At 32.4% G+C, this 15,450-nt stretch overlaps 3 protein-coding genes across 5 annotated transcripts in view; 1 reads left to right on the top strand and 2 right to left on the bottom strand.

Moving 5' to 3' along the window:
- The first annotated feature begins 87 nt into the window (after positions 1-87).
- On the top strand, positions 88-1,416 carry LOC135831595 (programmed cell death protein 6-like). The gene is made up of 4 exons (XM_065344200.1): positions 88-366; positions 615-721; positions 812-1,080; positions 1,160-1,416. The coding sequence occupies exons 1-4, from the start codon at positions 299-301 to the stop codon at positions 1,259-1,261; spliced, it is 546 nt and encodes a 181-aa protein (XP_065200272.1). The 5' UTR covers positions 88-298; the 3' UTR covers positions 1,262-1,416.
- Positions 1,417-1,486: 70 nt separating this feature from the next.
- On the bottom strand, positions 1,487-4,401 carry grsm (granny smith). 3 transcript variants are annotated; one of them, XM_065344189.1, is made up of 10 exons: positions 4,136-4,401; positions 3,811-3,976; positions 3,554-3,736; positions 3,158-3,469; positions 2,860-3,084; positions 2,609-2,787; positions 2,415-2,538; positions 2,170-2,346; positions 1,983-2,093; positions 1,487-1,899 (listed from the first exon to the last, which is right to left on the bottom strand). In XM_065344189.1, exons 2-10 carry the CDS (start codon positions 3,955-3,957, stop codon positions 1,750-1,752), a joined length of 1,608 nt encoding a protein of 535 aa, XP_065200261.1. In that variant the 5' UTR covers positions 3,958-3,976; positions 4,136-4,401; the 3' UTR covers positions 1,487-1,749. The 3 variants fall into 3 exon arrangements, with proteins under 3 accessions (XP_065200261.1, XP_065200260.1, XP_065200259.1); XM_065344188.1 differs by having other exon boundaries at positions 3,811-3,982; positions 4,155-4,400; XM_065344187.1 differs by having other exon boundaries at positions 4,155-4,399.
- Positions 4,402-4,990: 589 nt separating this feature from the next.
- Positions 4,991-15,450, bottom strand: part of LOC135831593 (tubulointerstitial nephritis antigen-like) — a 25,773-nt gene continuing 15,313 nt past the window's right edge. Inside the window, exons 2-8 of the mRNA XM_065344198.1 lie at positions 9,311-9,602; positions 8,712-8,781; positions 8,347-8,545; positions 7,936-8,231; positions 7,637-7,836; positions 7,361-7,515; positions 4,991-5,692 (exon numbers count right to left, since the gene is read on the bottom strand). Of these exons, the coding sequence (XP_065200270.1) occupies positions 5,540-5,692; positions 7,361-7,515; positions 7,637-7,836; positions 7,936-8,231; positions 8,347-8,545; positions 8,712-8,781; positions 9,311-9,602 (1,365 nt within the window). The 3' untranslated portion in view covers positions 4,991-5,539. The remainder of the gene's footprint in view (positions 5,693-7,360; positions 7,516-7,636; positions 7,837-7,935; positions 8,232-8,346; positions 8,546-8,711; positions 8,782-9,310; positions 9,603-15,450) is intronic.

The raw sequence follows: 15,450 nt of genomic DNA, 5'->3' as shown, positions 1-15,450 counted from the left end.
AAATCCTATGACTTTCTTAAGAGTATAATCTATTTCCATACTTGTATTAAAGAGCTTTAATTTTGGGTGGGTGGGGAGATTGGAGGAGAGGATCGACTGATAATGAAACCTGGCCAGATAACACATCACATCACACTTCGTGTTTGATAGACAAAAGTTCTTATTCTTAAAATTGTATGATTCATCCTGTAATTTTTTGAATTTTATTTAATTTTACACGTGTCCTCTAGTGTTGGAGCTACGATAAAAGTTTCTTCTGAATTCATAAAATCATTAGTTTCTTCGTTAATATTTATCCATGGCGTATTACGCTCCACCACCTTCTAACGTGCCCAGCCAAGAATTCCTGTGGGATGTGTTTCAAAGGTAAATAATTTTGTTTTATAATTAACAATGCCATAATTATCAACTTTTTTAGTGTGATTAGTAATTGGAATGTCGTCTTGGTTGGAGTTTTCTGAAATCAAACTATGGTTCCTGAATGAAACTTCCATATGAATAGCTGTTAGGTGCTAGCCTATAAAGCCCAGAGTTCACTGGGTTACAGGCGAACTTGATGACATGAAATTACTTCCAAAATAATTGTTGTACCTATTTTATTTTCATTGTTTTAGAGTCGATAAAGATCGAAGTGGTTTTATAACCGCCAATGAACTTCAAACTGCTCTGTCTAATGGAACATGGGCTCCATTCAATCCAGAAACCGTTCGTTTAATGATAGGTAACTGTTGAAAGATTTTCTTCAATCGTCAGTTTTTCAATCATTTGATCAGTTTATTATAATTATAATTGTTAATGTAAAACTCTTCAGGAATGTTCGATAAGCAAAACAGATCAGCCATCACATTCCAAGATTTTGGTGCCCTGTGGAAATATGTGACAGATTGGCAAGCATGTTTTCGTTCATTCGATCGGGATAACTCAGGAAATATTGATTTCAACGAACTGAAATCCGCATTAACCACGTTTGGTTACAGATTATCTGATAATCTTGTTTCCTTGATGTTGCGTAAATTTGATAGATTTGGGAAAGGCACAATTTTGTTCGATGATTTCATTCAATGCTGTATCATACTACAGGTGAGTGCAACTGAACTGCACGAAAGTTCGTATGCTGGTTAACGAATCTAACTTGACTAATTCTATCGGGTTTTTTCAGACTTTAACCGCAGCATTCCGTCAATATGATACCGATCAAGATGGCGTCATCACTATTCATTACGAACAATTTTTAGGTATGAATTTGAGTTGTATACATTGATGGATTTTCAAGGAGCAGACCTACTTACTTGTTCGATTGTTTTTCATTTTTATTTCGGTTTTAAACGTTATTCCTTTTTATGATTGTTTGTAATTAATTATCAATTACCAATGTACTATTTTATCCTTTTTGAAATATATTAAAATTTTATTTTATTTCTCGTCGATGAAAAAGTAACTTACGGAGATCTACAAATTACTCAACAGTTGAAACAAACGGGGAAAAAACATTTTAAAATATTGTATTAAATAATTATTCGTGATGCCTCTTGGGCATATAATACCAACTTAATATACTTATCGAAATACGACCATCAAAGGTTTACATTAATAATTCTCTTTTATTGAGATACTAATTTAAATGACTTCAATCACAAAGATCATAGTAACTACTAATACCGTAATTCAGGAAAATTAAAACACTTAGAAACTTCGTGAATAAAAACTCATATGTGATGAAAGTAAAAACGTTAAAATGATACGAATAAATTAGGTTTTTCTCTTCTTGCTAGGATGAGAATCACAGTTGGCAATAAACTCGTCCTTCGAAGGACACAAATATTGTAAGTTGGCATCTTTCGAATAATTTCCAAACATGACATTCAATAATGCTACTCCATAACCTGTAGCACGTTCACCCTGAAAAAATATTCAATACAATGAGGTTAGTAAATTCAACTAGATTGACATGTAGGTACTCGCTTAAAGAGAAATGAACTAACTAAATAAGATACGCCCGCAATGTCAACATGGACCCAATTGATATTCGGGTCAAAACCAAGATGAGCAGCCATGAATAGGCCGGCACAGGACGATAGTGCATTTGTACGATCCTACAACATAAAATGCGTCATAATATGTAATGCTGAGCTTTTCAATATTTTATTAAAACTTGAAATATATTCTTACGGCGACTGAATTCTTCATGTCAGCAACATCGGAGGTGTATTCGTTGAAATACATCTCGGGACAGTAAATTATTGGGAATGCGAGATCGCCGGATTGTAATCCAGAATCGACAGCTAACTGTTCCCATTTCCGATGATTTGACATGACAGCTGCATGATGTTTTCCTGTACTCACGGACTGAAATAATATGTGAATTACTTTTCAAAAGAATTTCCGCATGAATACTTGGTTAAAATTGGGCTTACTTGCGCTCCGGTTAAAGTCGCTACATCGATAATCGTGTTCGCTTTCAGGTCTAATTTAGCATATACAACACCATCAGCTAACACTAATCTACCTTCTGCGTCTGTATTATTGATTTCAACAGTTCTACAATGAACAATTCAATGAAACAAACGACAATAAAATCGTATACTTTGAAGATACTTGAAAAACTTACTTTCCGGAGTACAATTTATGGATATCGTCGGGTTTAGTAGCCCTAGGGCCGACAGCGTTCTCCGCCAAGCAAAACACAGCGTGTAAATTTTGTGTGAAACCTAGTTTTACAGCTGCATAAAACGCTCCTAGGATGGCCGCGGCACCACCACAATCGCGTTTCATTCCAGGCATGGAAGTCTGTAAAAGAAAATCGTAGAAATGTAGAAAATGTTGACAGAAAATCATAATGAGTCATCACTAAATCCTTACTCTTCCTTTAATACATAAACCGCCGGTATCATAAACGATGCCTTTTCCGACCCAGGCAATATTTTCAGTGGCGTTCGGTACACGGTACGATAAAATGACCAAAGCAGGAGGAATATCTGCGCCTCTACCAACGCCATAAATACCACCAAAACCGCGTTCTTTCAGTTCCTCGCCTCGAATGATAACAGGAGCGATATTCAGCTGTTTACCGACATCTTTTATTTCCTATCAAGAGAATAAAAATAAAATTACGGCAAATTCACACAAATTTAACAATTCGCAAAATGGTTTTACTCACTTCGATGAAATTATCGACATTCATTTCGTTACAAGGTGTGTCGACGATTCTGGCAGCAAGTTGCACACCGTATGCTATACAACTCAAAGTTTCAGTAATGGCTTTTAATTCGACGTAATCGTCGGGTACAGTTTCCGAATTGAATACATTGACGACTTGACTATCTTGAGCAATCAAAAATTCAACCAAAACTTGCGATTTTTCGTTCTGACCTTTTTTACTGTAATCGATGTTGGTTTTTCTACTAAAGACTGGAAAAGTTTTGGCTACAGCAACGCCCGAAGCGAGGATATCTTTTTTCTCGCAAACTATCTGAAATAATGATTTCATACTAGAAAACATTTGGAGTGTACACAACATCACTATACAAACACCGGTGTTTTCTTGCATACTAACCACAATGTTCAATTGTTTTCCTTTCGAAAACGATTTAATGATTTCGGTCAATAAATGAGGTTGAGCTGAAGAATTATAATGAGTCGCTTTATCCGCAAAGGCAGCCAAAGAGATTGAATTCAAATACAGAGAACAATTATCCGATGGATTAGGACGAAGATTATTCAGCGCCGAAACGAAAGTCTGAAAGAGAATAGCTCTATGAAAGACCAACGATCAATAAAAATAATGAGAAGATGGTCTGATGGTATTCTTACTTCTTCCGTAACGAAAGGATGTAGTTTGACTTTGATGTCATTGTATTTCAATGTTTGTAAATGCTTGATATTACCGACAATCAACAACGAATTAGAATCCGGTAGAGATTTAGCTCCTAGGCTGTATTCGATCTTAATTTTTGGCATTTCGAATCACTGATTGTACCTGAAACTAAGAAAATTAAAGGCGTGCCTGACAGAAATTCTAATTCATAGAAACGTTGTGCATCATCGTGATACTTTGAAGTTCAGATAACGGAACAATTTTTCAAGATGAGATAAGAGACGGCTTCTCATTAAAAGAAGCCCTAAGAAGTTGACTTACTATTTACTTATTCACTCACCTTATACAGAAATAGATGAGAGTGCAATAAAAATGACTAACAAAAAATTATACACACAAAAATGTTTGAAAAATAAAAAATTAATGTACAAAAATAAAACAGTAAAACACGTATCACATTCACAACAGAAAATTCAACTCATCGGCATTCTTCTACCAGCTACCTCACCTCTGCTCCACTGCAGTTCGTGAAAACTTGAATAAAGATAGCAATAGCTATGATCGGATCTCCTCGACCATCATCGGAAGTATTCGTTCATCTCGAAATTTGAAAAAAAAAATATAATCCACGATTTTGAGAGAGAAATTTAAAATATTAAAAAAATTGAATAGAATATGAGCAAAATTTGTTTGTAACTATGTGGAAATCTTGTCAATTGTCATAACCTGAGTCTATTGGTTTGTTTTAGTTTCTATTTTGTAAGAAGACTTTTTCACTTTTCAGGTTACAAAATTTTATTTTTTAGTTTTTTATGTGAAGCTTCTCTCTGCTCAATAATACGTACTTCACGCTTCTCAACTTTTTACTGCCTCATTTTGAAAAAAACGATAAATAAGTACTATTACGATTAACGACTTTGAATTAATAATTGAATTTTATTAAACTCAACAATCCATTTCCTAAAAACTTTACAAAAGCACGTGACCACAGCTGCAGTTTGGAGAATTTATTTAATCCATATTTCCATATACACTAAGGCTAATTTATATTTTAGCGTTGATATTTTACGTGTGTAATTGCCAAAAACCAGTTCGTATTTAGAAGGCGGCCTTGTTTTTTCCACAACATTTCTGATTATTTAATAAAACAAACAAATAAATAGAGGTAAAAAGAAATTATAAAAGCAATAAAATGGCAGTTTATTATTGATTAATTTGATCAATCTACACTTACAAAATTCATAAAAAACTGATCAAATCATTTTAAAGCAAATAAGTAAAATACAACATATTACTACAATGTAAAAGCGGGTTTCGAGAATAAGGAAAAATCACTCCACTGAACAGCGATAAAATCTTACATTTGTTCCACTATCAATAACAATTATGTACAACAACGATCACAAAACAAAAATTAAAAAGAAAAATTGTTTATAAAAAATTACTGTATCTACCATATAAGTAAGACTACAATATATCTATGTATTAAATGCTCAAAACTCAAAATCGTAAACCACAGGTAGGTAAGTACTTGTGTTTTTCAAACACCAAAAGATGGTACATATGTACAATACATAGGCACCTACTATACGTACGAGGTACGAAAACGAATTATAAAATAATTATACATGTGTCAGATGTCAATGTTCTTTTTATACATTAGATTAAACAAGTAATTTATGGTCTACAGGTAATTTCAGTTTAAAATGGAATAATACTATTTTTTTAGGATTTCACAGTGTTATAAATAGTGTTGACTTTGTCAATTTTTACCCAAGCTGCTAGAATGAAATCTTCAATTTCACATTCATTAGAACCTCTGCGGATACGGAAAAAGCCATTTTCTCCCCACCAGGTGCCCCAAGAATTTGAAACAATCTGAAAAAATGAGTTATTCACATGAAAGAGTAGGCTAAAATTAAAGTAAACATAAATGCTTACAAGTATACCTATTTTTTGTAAAGGAAATATGTAGGTACCTATTTGTTGGTATCAATACTATATGTAGGTATAATAATAATTACTGAATAATGATAGGTACATTTTTTCGGAATATAATTTTAGAGTTTTTTCCTTTTTTTTCAACATGACATCTGATTCAATTTTCTTTTCATATTTCAATTCAGATAACATCACTTTTTACCCAAAATGAGTACATTTTTCTTGCTCTTTGACATTTTTCGACAGGAAATGAGTAGTGTTTGGGTATTCCTATTCGTTCTATGTAAAATTTGAACAAAATCTTATCAATTTGTCAGATAGATAATGCCATTCTTGAAATCATTTAAAAATTTTCTTAATTTTCGTTTCTTTTGGCAAAGTTTTAGAAAAATGTTTGAATTTTTTGAAATCTGATCTGAATAAAATATCAAAACATTATCACACAAATTATCAAATGACACTATTTTTCAAATTTTTTAGGTTTATGAGGATCTCTTAAGTCTTAAATGTATGGTACCTATGTAGGTGGGTACTTATTGAATCATAGACCTACATACATATGTTACCGTTAAAGTATTTACTCCAGGTAATGTATGAAATAACTAGTTATTTCATACATTAACGAAAAAGTATGTAATGTTAGTAAATTGTTCACAGTTCACCTAGGTAATGTATGAATTATCTAGTTATTCCATGAAATAGCTATGTGTGATCAGTTAAATCATGAAATGAGCTGTTGAAAATATTTATGTGGTGAGTTTTTCATCAAGTGAAGGGTTTTTTTTTAACTTTTTCAACGGATACGTAAAAATAGGGAGTCAAATGTTTCAACTTCACCAGGCAACACTTTTTTTCATGTTCTAATAAAAAAAATCACATTTTTCGCAAACTTTCAATTTTTTTAAATCGACTTTACGACATAATGCCATCCCAATTTTTTATTATGTTGCTTAGCACGAAAAGTTGTCCATAATATATTTTTTTCAGCATTTTTGAGAGTTGGAACGATATGAAAACTACATTTTGAAACTTTTCGAGCTGATTTTTCGTACGAAAAAAAAGGGCAATAACACTGATTTTTATGATATCACCAAAAAAAAAGCCTTTCAAAGCCCTAACTATGGGAAAAAGTTCCATTTTGGTAGGTATCGCGGTTATGGAGTAATCCACTGCTGAATGGATGATATTTCAAGTTCACTGAAAACTTTGACACCCCCTAGCAGCCTTTAAAAAGGGCTAGAGGGCTGCGATTTGCGCCATTGGTCATCCCTTCGGAAGGTCTTTCCACAGGAAAAATTAAAAATGATCGCCGACCCTTACCATTTCTTGCTCAAATTGAAGTGGAATGACCCTTCATATATGTTGTAGCTTTGAATTAACCTTCATTTCTTACTTTATCTTAGTTCATTCTTTGAATTCACACTTTAACTAAACACACCTCGTGTATGTATGAAATAACTACCTAGGTAAAGTGTAGAAGAAAAGTCTATTTCACACTTTTTCGTTAATGTATGAAATAACTAGTTATTTCATACATTACCTGGCATAAATACTTTAACGGTAACACATATAAATTTCATACATGTTACGTACAGTACAACTCACCCAATATTTCACTATTTCATTATTCAACACCTCTTCTCCCCATCCAATGATACGTACGGCATGATGGCCTAATCTGTCAGAATTAGCAGAAATCCTAGTGCATCTATAAATTCCTGAATTATAAGAAAAGAAATCCCGAGAAATTTTGATGATCGCTGTGAAACAAAATGAACAAAAATTATATTAGTACATACTTCTCTACAAATGAAGTATAAAATTACTGCTTCTTATGTATCACAGCGGTAAGTATACGATTTTAAAAAATGAATAGCCTACCTTGTACAGGACCAGAGTGTAAGATTTCATACATCACATCCTCTTCAGTGCCTAATCTGTAAACAGGACCAACCCTGTGTAGTTCAGCTCTTTCCACGCCATATGAACTAGGACATGGTGCATCCATTGGTTTCTTATGTCGAGTAACACGACAATCTGATAATGAACCTTCCCAGGGATAACATTCATCAGAAACTAACCTTTAAAAGCACATCGACTTCAATTAGCAAAATCAATGAATAAGAATCAGAATCTCATTAAATTACACCCGATAGTTGGTATCGGTATCGTTTTCATACCCATAGTATCGAATAAATGTCCAAGCTCTAGTCAAGTGACCACCTTGACATCCACGCTGATTACGACTATTGCAACTGAGCAAATGTTGCGGGGATAAAATGGTATGATCGTTTCCACGAGTCATAATAGCTAATCGATCAGATACCACAGATACTGTGGAGAATACCCAAGAAGCGCCGCACCATCCTTGATCCCTTGGTAAAGATATACGTCCGGGCCAATTAGCTCTAGCATCAAAACTTCTAGGGAGTTCTCTCACATTGACAGGATGTCTTAAGGGTTGCATTTGCATCACCTTTAAATTCGAAATGATTTTATACCGTTAAAACTTTTAGCATAAATGATGAAATCTCATAATTATTTTCAATAGGTAGGTAACACCTATAACTGAGCTATTGAAAACGGCTTACTTTTTTTCTCGAATGCAGTAGTCCTAACCGTAATGATAGTCCTTCTTCGTACTTTCTACCCCAAAATTCAGAATAATTTGAAGCACGCCAACCATAAAACCGGGAACGTGAATTTATTTCTCCTACAAGTTGTTCATCGATGAGACATTGATGACTTTCACACATGAGTTCCATTTCACCTTTTATTTCTTGGCATTTACTGCAAGTATAAAAATAAAATTAATTAATTAAAAATTTTCCCATACACGCTTATAGGTACCTCACCTACTGATCCAAAGGTAGTGGATCTAGTAGATAAAGAAAACGGATAGGTTTAGCTACTTGCAATAGTTATAATATAGTAATTGTGTAAACTGAATAATTACCATTCATTACAATTATTCTTGACTATTTCTCCATCTTGGTAGACTTCTCCAAGCCTATTAGTTCTACAAACTAAAATACCAAAAAAAAAAATCAATCATCATATTTTTAATAAGATGAAATGTATACCTAGTTGCCTATACTTAATGTAATTTCATTTAAGTATAAAGTATAAAACTCAATTTTTTTAAATTATTTCTTTGCGTAGGTTTCGCTAATTTTTTCACATTTTTTATTTCTTATTTGTTTTAATTTTCCGTTAATTTTTGATGTTTTTGACTTGGTGGTTCAGAATTAATAATTTAAACAAAGTTGTAAGTATTACATTATTTTTACTTGAAAATATTCGATGAAAAAATTATTTTCATCTTACATTTTATAATAATTATTTCAATGGGGCTATTTTTCAAACAGACGCGACAGATCATTGTGAATGTGAAATTATACGAGTATAATGTTAGGGACAGTATTTCAAAAACAAGGTTATTTTGTCATCATTTTTAGATAGGTAAGTCAGAACAAAATAAAATAAAACAATGTCCACCAATACGATATAGGATGAATTTTAAAAATATATAATGAAATGAAACTACTATCTTACATCTTAAAGTAATGTTGGCCGGTGGTTCTGGTTCCTGGATTCCTTTGCAGTAAGGGAGGAAATCTGGACAACAATCATCGTTCCGTGTTCTATTACAAAAGTCATCGCAATAGCACAAAGTATCTTTAATTGGAGCAGAACATTCGTCTTGTCTTCCTCGGCAACATCCATTTCTACGACTAGCACAATAACTTCCCCGTAAATCCGGACCAGTGTACGCATTTGTGATCACCAAATTAAACAAAACGATGCACACCAAAACTATTTCTTTATATTTACAATGTGTAATTGCCTGAAAACAGATGAAGAAAAGAAATAAATTTTTTTAATAAGAAAATAAATCGAATTTTTTACCTAACAGGAGTTGATGGCTGCCTTATACAATACGATATGAATAAATACAAAAATGGTTTCAGAAATCCAACGGTCACAAAATGGTACCCATACCTATGTACTAATTAGTTACCTACTTACTCTGTGCCAAAAACTAAGTTTGTTAAGGACTGATTCATGAAATAACACCGTGAAATATCTGCAATTAATTTTATGACGCCATTTAACACAGCTCATCGAAATTAAATCAACGTCGGACAAATTTTATGCTTCATTATATTACATCACTGCGGTAAATGATTCGATTTAATTTATGTGTTCAGCGAAAATTGCAGAAATAACGTCAAAATAGGTATCAACCTACGAATGATTCATTATTTACTGCTATATTTCTAATCTAACTTTTATGAGAAATCAAGTATATACTTCGGTAAGTAGGAACTTTTTGCTGTCATAACTTCTGAATGCGTCATTTCAGAAAAAAAAAGGTAGCAATAATATCTAGGTACCTACCTAGATAGACCTGCCCTAATGATTGAAAATCAGATAATATTTTTAAAACTCTAGTGGGTAGGTATCGTCTTACTGCAAAAGTGTGAATAATACATTCACATGCGAAGGGGTATAGGTACGTTTAAAGACTTCATACTAAATTAGTCCTAAATTGAAAAAAAATTTAATTCAATTTTTTGAAAGTAGGTTTCACGAGGACGACTATGAAAATTAATTTTAAAATGAAAGGACTTCATTGCTTTCTTTGCGATTCAATTAGGCCTATTGGAAATTTTGAGGCTTTTATTATTTTTAAAGAACAGCCATAGTTCGAAAAACGTACCTACAATATTTTTTTTTAATTTTAATTTTAATTTTTTGCATTTTTTAATTATTTAGCCAATTTGAAGAACAATTAACATCAACTGAATATAATTTTAACTTCCCAAATGCAATTTCACTGTGTTATTTCACTATTTCAGGCTCTTGTAAAATTTCATTTTATGGACTATGGTTGTTCTTTAAACGTACCCCTCATGTATAACCGTAAGACTGATTAACAATACTTTCTGAGACACTCTGCCCATTCAATTTCGCATTTATTCATAATGTGCCGTAAAAGGTCAAGTAACACTTGCGAATTCTTCTGATTTTAAGTAGGTACAGTATTACGAACAATGATACAGTTTCTTAGCGCCTTCAATAACACAGTACAGGCAATTCTATTAACATCATACTTGATAATATGCTTGAACATCTCAAAATGTTTCTTTTTGTTTGGCGACATTGAATTGCACGTGTTTTTTTATTTTCGTCTTCTCTATTAATTTGCAAGAGGAGTAGACATGTCAAAACAGCAATTTAAAAAGTCACCAACTCGCCATAAAATAACCTAAGACCAGATACAAATCATAAGTGGCACGTGTGAACATTATTGACGTTTGAGTTATACGTACGAAGGTGGTAGGTAACTGGTAAGTACTCGATCATACTCAAAATCAAAACTAAAGCTACTTATTATAATGCTAAACCAAGGATACATTGTGTATAACAATAATTTAATGTATATTTTCATTTTGAATTTGAGCCTCGGTTTTTTTATTCGCCAATTATTTCAGATACCTGGTTTGGTTTCAAAAATCATGTAGGTAATTTTGGTATGTTGTATTCTGAAATTCCTTTGATATAAATGTATTTAAACCTACTGCTATTGGCATCTTTGACATCGCGGAATAAAAACAATAGCTTTTTCGACGATTACGTAACTTTTTATTGAAGTTATAAAATCTTCAATTAATGGCATTTCATAAACGAAATAAAACGTAATTGGAAAGAGAAAAATTATAGTTTATTAGAAAAAAAAGAGAAAAAAATGAATCAGTAAACCACATTTTTCTAGAACGTGGCACCGAACAGGAGAACAGTAGGTGCTTAGTAGTACGCACTGCCAAATAAATTAAATTTACAATTTACTAACAAAATGACTACTTAGAAACTGAATTCGTCCGTTCATTATAAAATAAACCCAGTTTCTAGTTACCCATTTTTTGAAAATATAGGTGAATTTATTTCGCAGTACGTCCTGTATTAATATTTCGCAGTAAAACCTCTACCTCAATACAATGAAATTTTGATTTTTTTTAAAAATAGGTCAAAAACTATCAAAATTTGTATTTTTTTTAAATTTCTCAAAAATTGAACAATAAAGTCTGTTTGAGAAAATTTTCTGCTCGTTTGGATATCTCCCTTGTCTGTGCCCGTAATTCCATAACCTTCCTCAATAGATCTTCATGGCAAGGCAATGGCAATACATTTTAGTAACGTACCTACTCGCATTTTTTCTCGCTCTTGCTAATTAAGAAATTACAACACTTCAAGTTCATTTACATCGCATTTTCACCCCAACAAATATTTCGCTGCTTGAACGATACAACTTTATTACAACAAGAGATTATTCGTTAATTGAAAAAATTTCATTATTCGTCAAACGAATGGTAAAACGTCACTATACGTTATCATTGTTTGTCTAACAAGTGTAGATGGTGTTATAAGACGTTAATTGTCAATCTCTTCTTAGGAGGGAAATTGTACATACTTACCTAATGCCTTTGATGTACGTAGACGAACATTTTAATAATTGAATTTGAATTATTAACCTCATAGTACCTAACCCTACCCATCATACATCACTATAAAAAAAATTTAACAATTAGCATCGCTTAAGAATTTTCTTTTCTGAATTTAACTTGTTAATGATCGAAGAATAATTTTTTACTTGTTTAAAATTCTTTTCAGACACACCTCGTAGAAAATTCGTTTTGAAAAATTGCGGTATCATTAACACAGCCATCTAACATAGGTACTGCAGTTTGGCGTCAGAAAGTAACATATATAAGTACATACTCATATGGTTAGGTAAGTATACTGTATAATGAAAAATGTCATAAATCCAACGTATATAAAGTGCAGGAAATTAATTCTTTCGATCATCAGTCTAAAATAATGTAAAAATTGTTTATGCAAGTGGTACTTTATGGTTCGATTACTGCACTCGAACAAGAACATTCGATAATTTAGATGCAGTTTTCATTGGTCTTGGTGAGTATCTCGCGAAAACAAAGTAAATTTGGCTCAAAAATGAAATTTTTCAACAGCTCTGATGCGTTTTTACGACCACCGGGGGTCATTAATTCATAAAGAATGCTCTATTAGCGACCTATAGCTCATTCAACTCGTTCAATTTAATGCAAAAGCACACATGGAAATTTTTTCAAAAAATTATACTCAATTAAAATTGATTAAATTTTTAGTTTCGAATAACGTTGAAATTTGAACTAAGTAAATAAACTGAGCGTCTAATTTAATAATAATTTTTTGGAATCATATTTCGAATAGTTTTTGTCATCAACTCGCTAATTAGTGGGACACGTCTAATTTTACGAGCGAAAAAATATGTATATAATTGAATGTAATTCGCTAAAATTAACCTAAATTAAATATTCGCAATTTCGTCTGCACCAAATCATAGAATGTTTCAAAAATTATACATACATTGTAACAAAAAATAGGTAAGTACAGAAAAATGTCTCCAAACAGTAGTTAAGTAGGTAGGTACTAAAAACGTTTCAAACTCTCAGAATATGTTGGTATAAGTTTGAATGCAGTAGGTACCTTACTTACCTACCTACCTACCTAAGTTAGTTAGGTATCCTCAAATGAGCATGCAAATAAATGAACTCATAGCTTATTAAGCATTCTTCTCAAGTACACATACTTAAAATTAAAATTACAATGATTCAATTTCTGGTATATAGAATATGATCGATCGATGTACTCACGTGTACAAGTGCTAGGTACCTATATGTATGAGTGGAAGTACCAAACCTAGTATGCAAGTATGTATTCAAAAAAAAAAGTGGACCAATAATTCGCCGTTTCGCTACGTATCGTAGCCAAGTCAAGTTTGCATCCAATGTGGAACTGTTCCAATAGAAAAGAATCTTAAAACAATTGCAATCACCTACTGATTACGTGAAAAAAATCGATATAAGTACGATCGCGTAATTACGCACACATCGTACTGAAACTGGCCAAAATATTTTGTAATTGAATTCGCTATTGTTTGATAATAGAAAAAAATTTTATTGTAACGAACAAGAATGCAAAAAAAAAAAAAATTACCCGACTGATGAGAATACAATGAATGGGTAAATTAATCATACGGCGAATTATTCTTTTAATTTGGTAAATTATCATAAGCTGTATAGACAGAAAGATGAAGATACAATTCGTGCTGACAGTAAATTGATTGATTGATCAGCTTTGTTTTTTTTTCACTCAAAAATTAAAAACAATTGAAATTATTTCGATAAAGATTGCCCGGCGTGATGACCATCAATTTTTACAGCAAATAGACCCTAGTTATTTGTATTGAAGTACCACATAACTGACACAACCTACCTACTTAATTCAGAAATTTTGTGTAAGAGAATAATTGCAATGTGTACTTATACTTACACCCTCAAATAGGGAGTTCTTATTTGTGTTTATCAACTTTCATTCGAGTACTCGTGTTTCCTGTTATTTTGCGGCCGTCTCATTTTCGGTAAGAAATGAGAATGCAAAAAATATTTCAGAAAAGACAATACGATTTTCTAAACCTCTAGCTACATAAATAAGGTTACTATGACTAGGTAATCAGTTATGTGTGTGTTTGCGTTTTGTCTCGTAAGTATATGTACATTGTACATAATATAAGAACGTACATAGAACGTACCTAGCTACCTACCTGTTTTACACTGAGGTAGCAAAATATCTCATCTATACATTACATTTACTCCACTTAATGTCAACAATTTCATTAGGTAGGTACAATAAAAATTATTTTGCATTCTTCTGAGCTTAGTCATAAAAGTAAAGAGCGAAGAACAAAACTTTATTTTTAAAAATCTTGACGTTGAATTTTCATTTGATTTCAATCAACGAGAAATGACAATTACTTTAATGGTATAAATTGAGGGAAAGCCGAAAGGGGATGTACACACTAAATTTAAAAAGTTAAGTATTCGTAGTAAGTAATCAAAAAACTTCATCAACCCATCGCGTTGGCTTCTTCAAGGCTTCTTCAATACGAGAAATATCCATAGAGCTAAAGACAAGTAATGAATGAAATAGATGAGTAATAGAACAGCAATGAAGAGAGGAAGCAATCCATTTTTCCATAATTGGCAAGACGAACCGAATCTGAAGAAGTAGGTACTCCCTCGATTTTGGCCGAATTCAAAAAAATGTAAAAAGTAGATGTAGTTGGCAGCGCTGATTTTAATTTCAACTTAATTTTCTGATAAGGGCCCCCTGAACTGCCTAAGTACCTACACAAAAATCTTAATCCAAATCTCAAATTAAGAATTTATGTGTATGTGACCTATTATAATTTGCTCGCGTATTCAGAAACGCTGATTTCGAATTTCAAGCTACTTCATTGATGGGATCTTCCTGGAGTCTTTGACACTACAATTAGTCCTTAGGTTTCATTTTTTAAACGTCACCCCTCCCCTCCCCCCTCCTTAACACCCACCTGGAAAAGTTTTGAAAAATGTCGTGGCGACAGTTTGTAAAGGGACTGACTCGAAAGTCTCCATAATCACGCTTTTGTCTCGAATTATTTTCAAAAAATTGATATTATTCAGGGGTCTACTTATTATCTACCTATACTTTTAGGGAAAAAATCCCTAAATTTTGAAAAAAAATTAATTCGGTCCATATTTTTCACGTAGGTAGTGCTGCATTTTTAGATACTTTTTCGATTTTTTTTC

The sequence above is a fragment of the Planococcus citri genome, chromosome 1 (genome assembly GCF_950023065.1).
Source record: "Planococcus citri chromosome 1, ihPlaCitr1.1, whole genome shotgun sequence".
NCBI classification, from domain to species: domain Eukaryota; kingdom Metazoa; phylum Arthropoda; class Insecta; order Hemiptera; family Pseudococcidae; genus Planococcus; species Planococcus citri.
Note: the sequence above shows the minus strand (reverse complement) of the source record. Positions and strands in the feature narration are given on the sequence as shown.

Coding starts and splice junctions, on each gene's coding strand:
- LOC135831595 (XM_065344200.1), top strand. CDS start 299: ATGGCGTATTACGCTCCACCACCTTCTAACGTGCCCAGCCAAGAATTC. Junction 722..811: donor AACCGTTCGTTTAATGATAG/GTAACTGTTGAA, acceptor AAAACTCTTCAG/GAATGTTCGATAAGCAAAAC. Junction 1,081..1,159: donor AATGCTGTATCATACTACAG/GTGAGTGCAACT, acceptor GGGTTTTTTCAG/ACTTTAACCGCAGCATTCCG.
- grsm (XM_065344189.1), bottom strand. CDS start 3,957: ATGCCAAAAATTAAGATCGAATACAGCCTAGGAGCTAAATCTCTACCG. Junction 3,085..3,157: donor ATGTCGATAATTTCATCGAA/GTGAGTAAAACC, acceptor TTCTCTTGATAG/GAAATAAAAGATGTCGGTAA. Junction 2,539..2,608: donor CATAAATTGTACTCCGGAAA/GTAAGTTTTTCA, acceptor TGTTCATTGTAG/AACTGTTGAAATCAATAATA.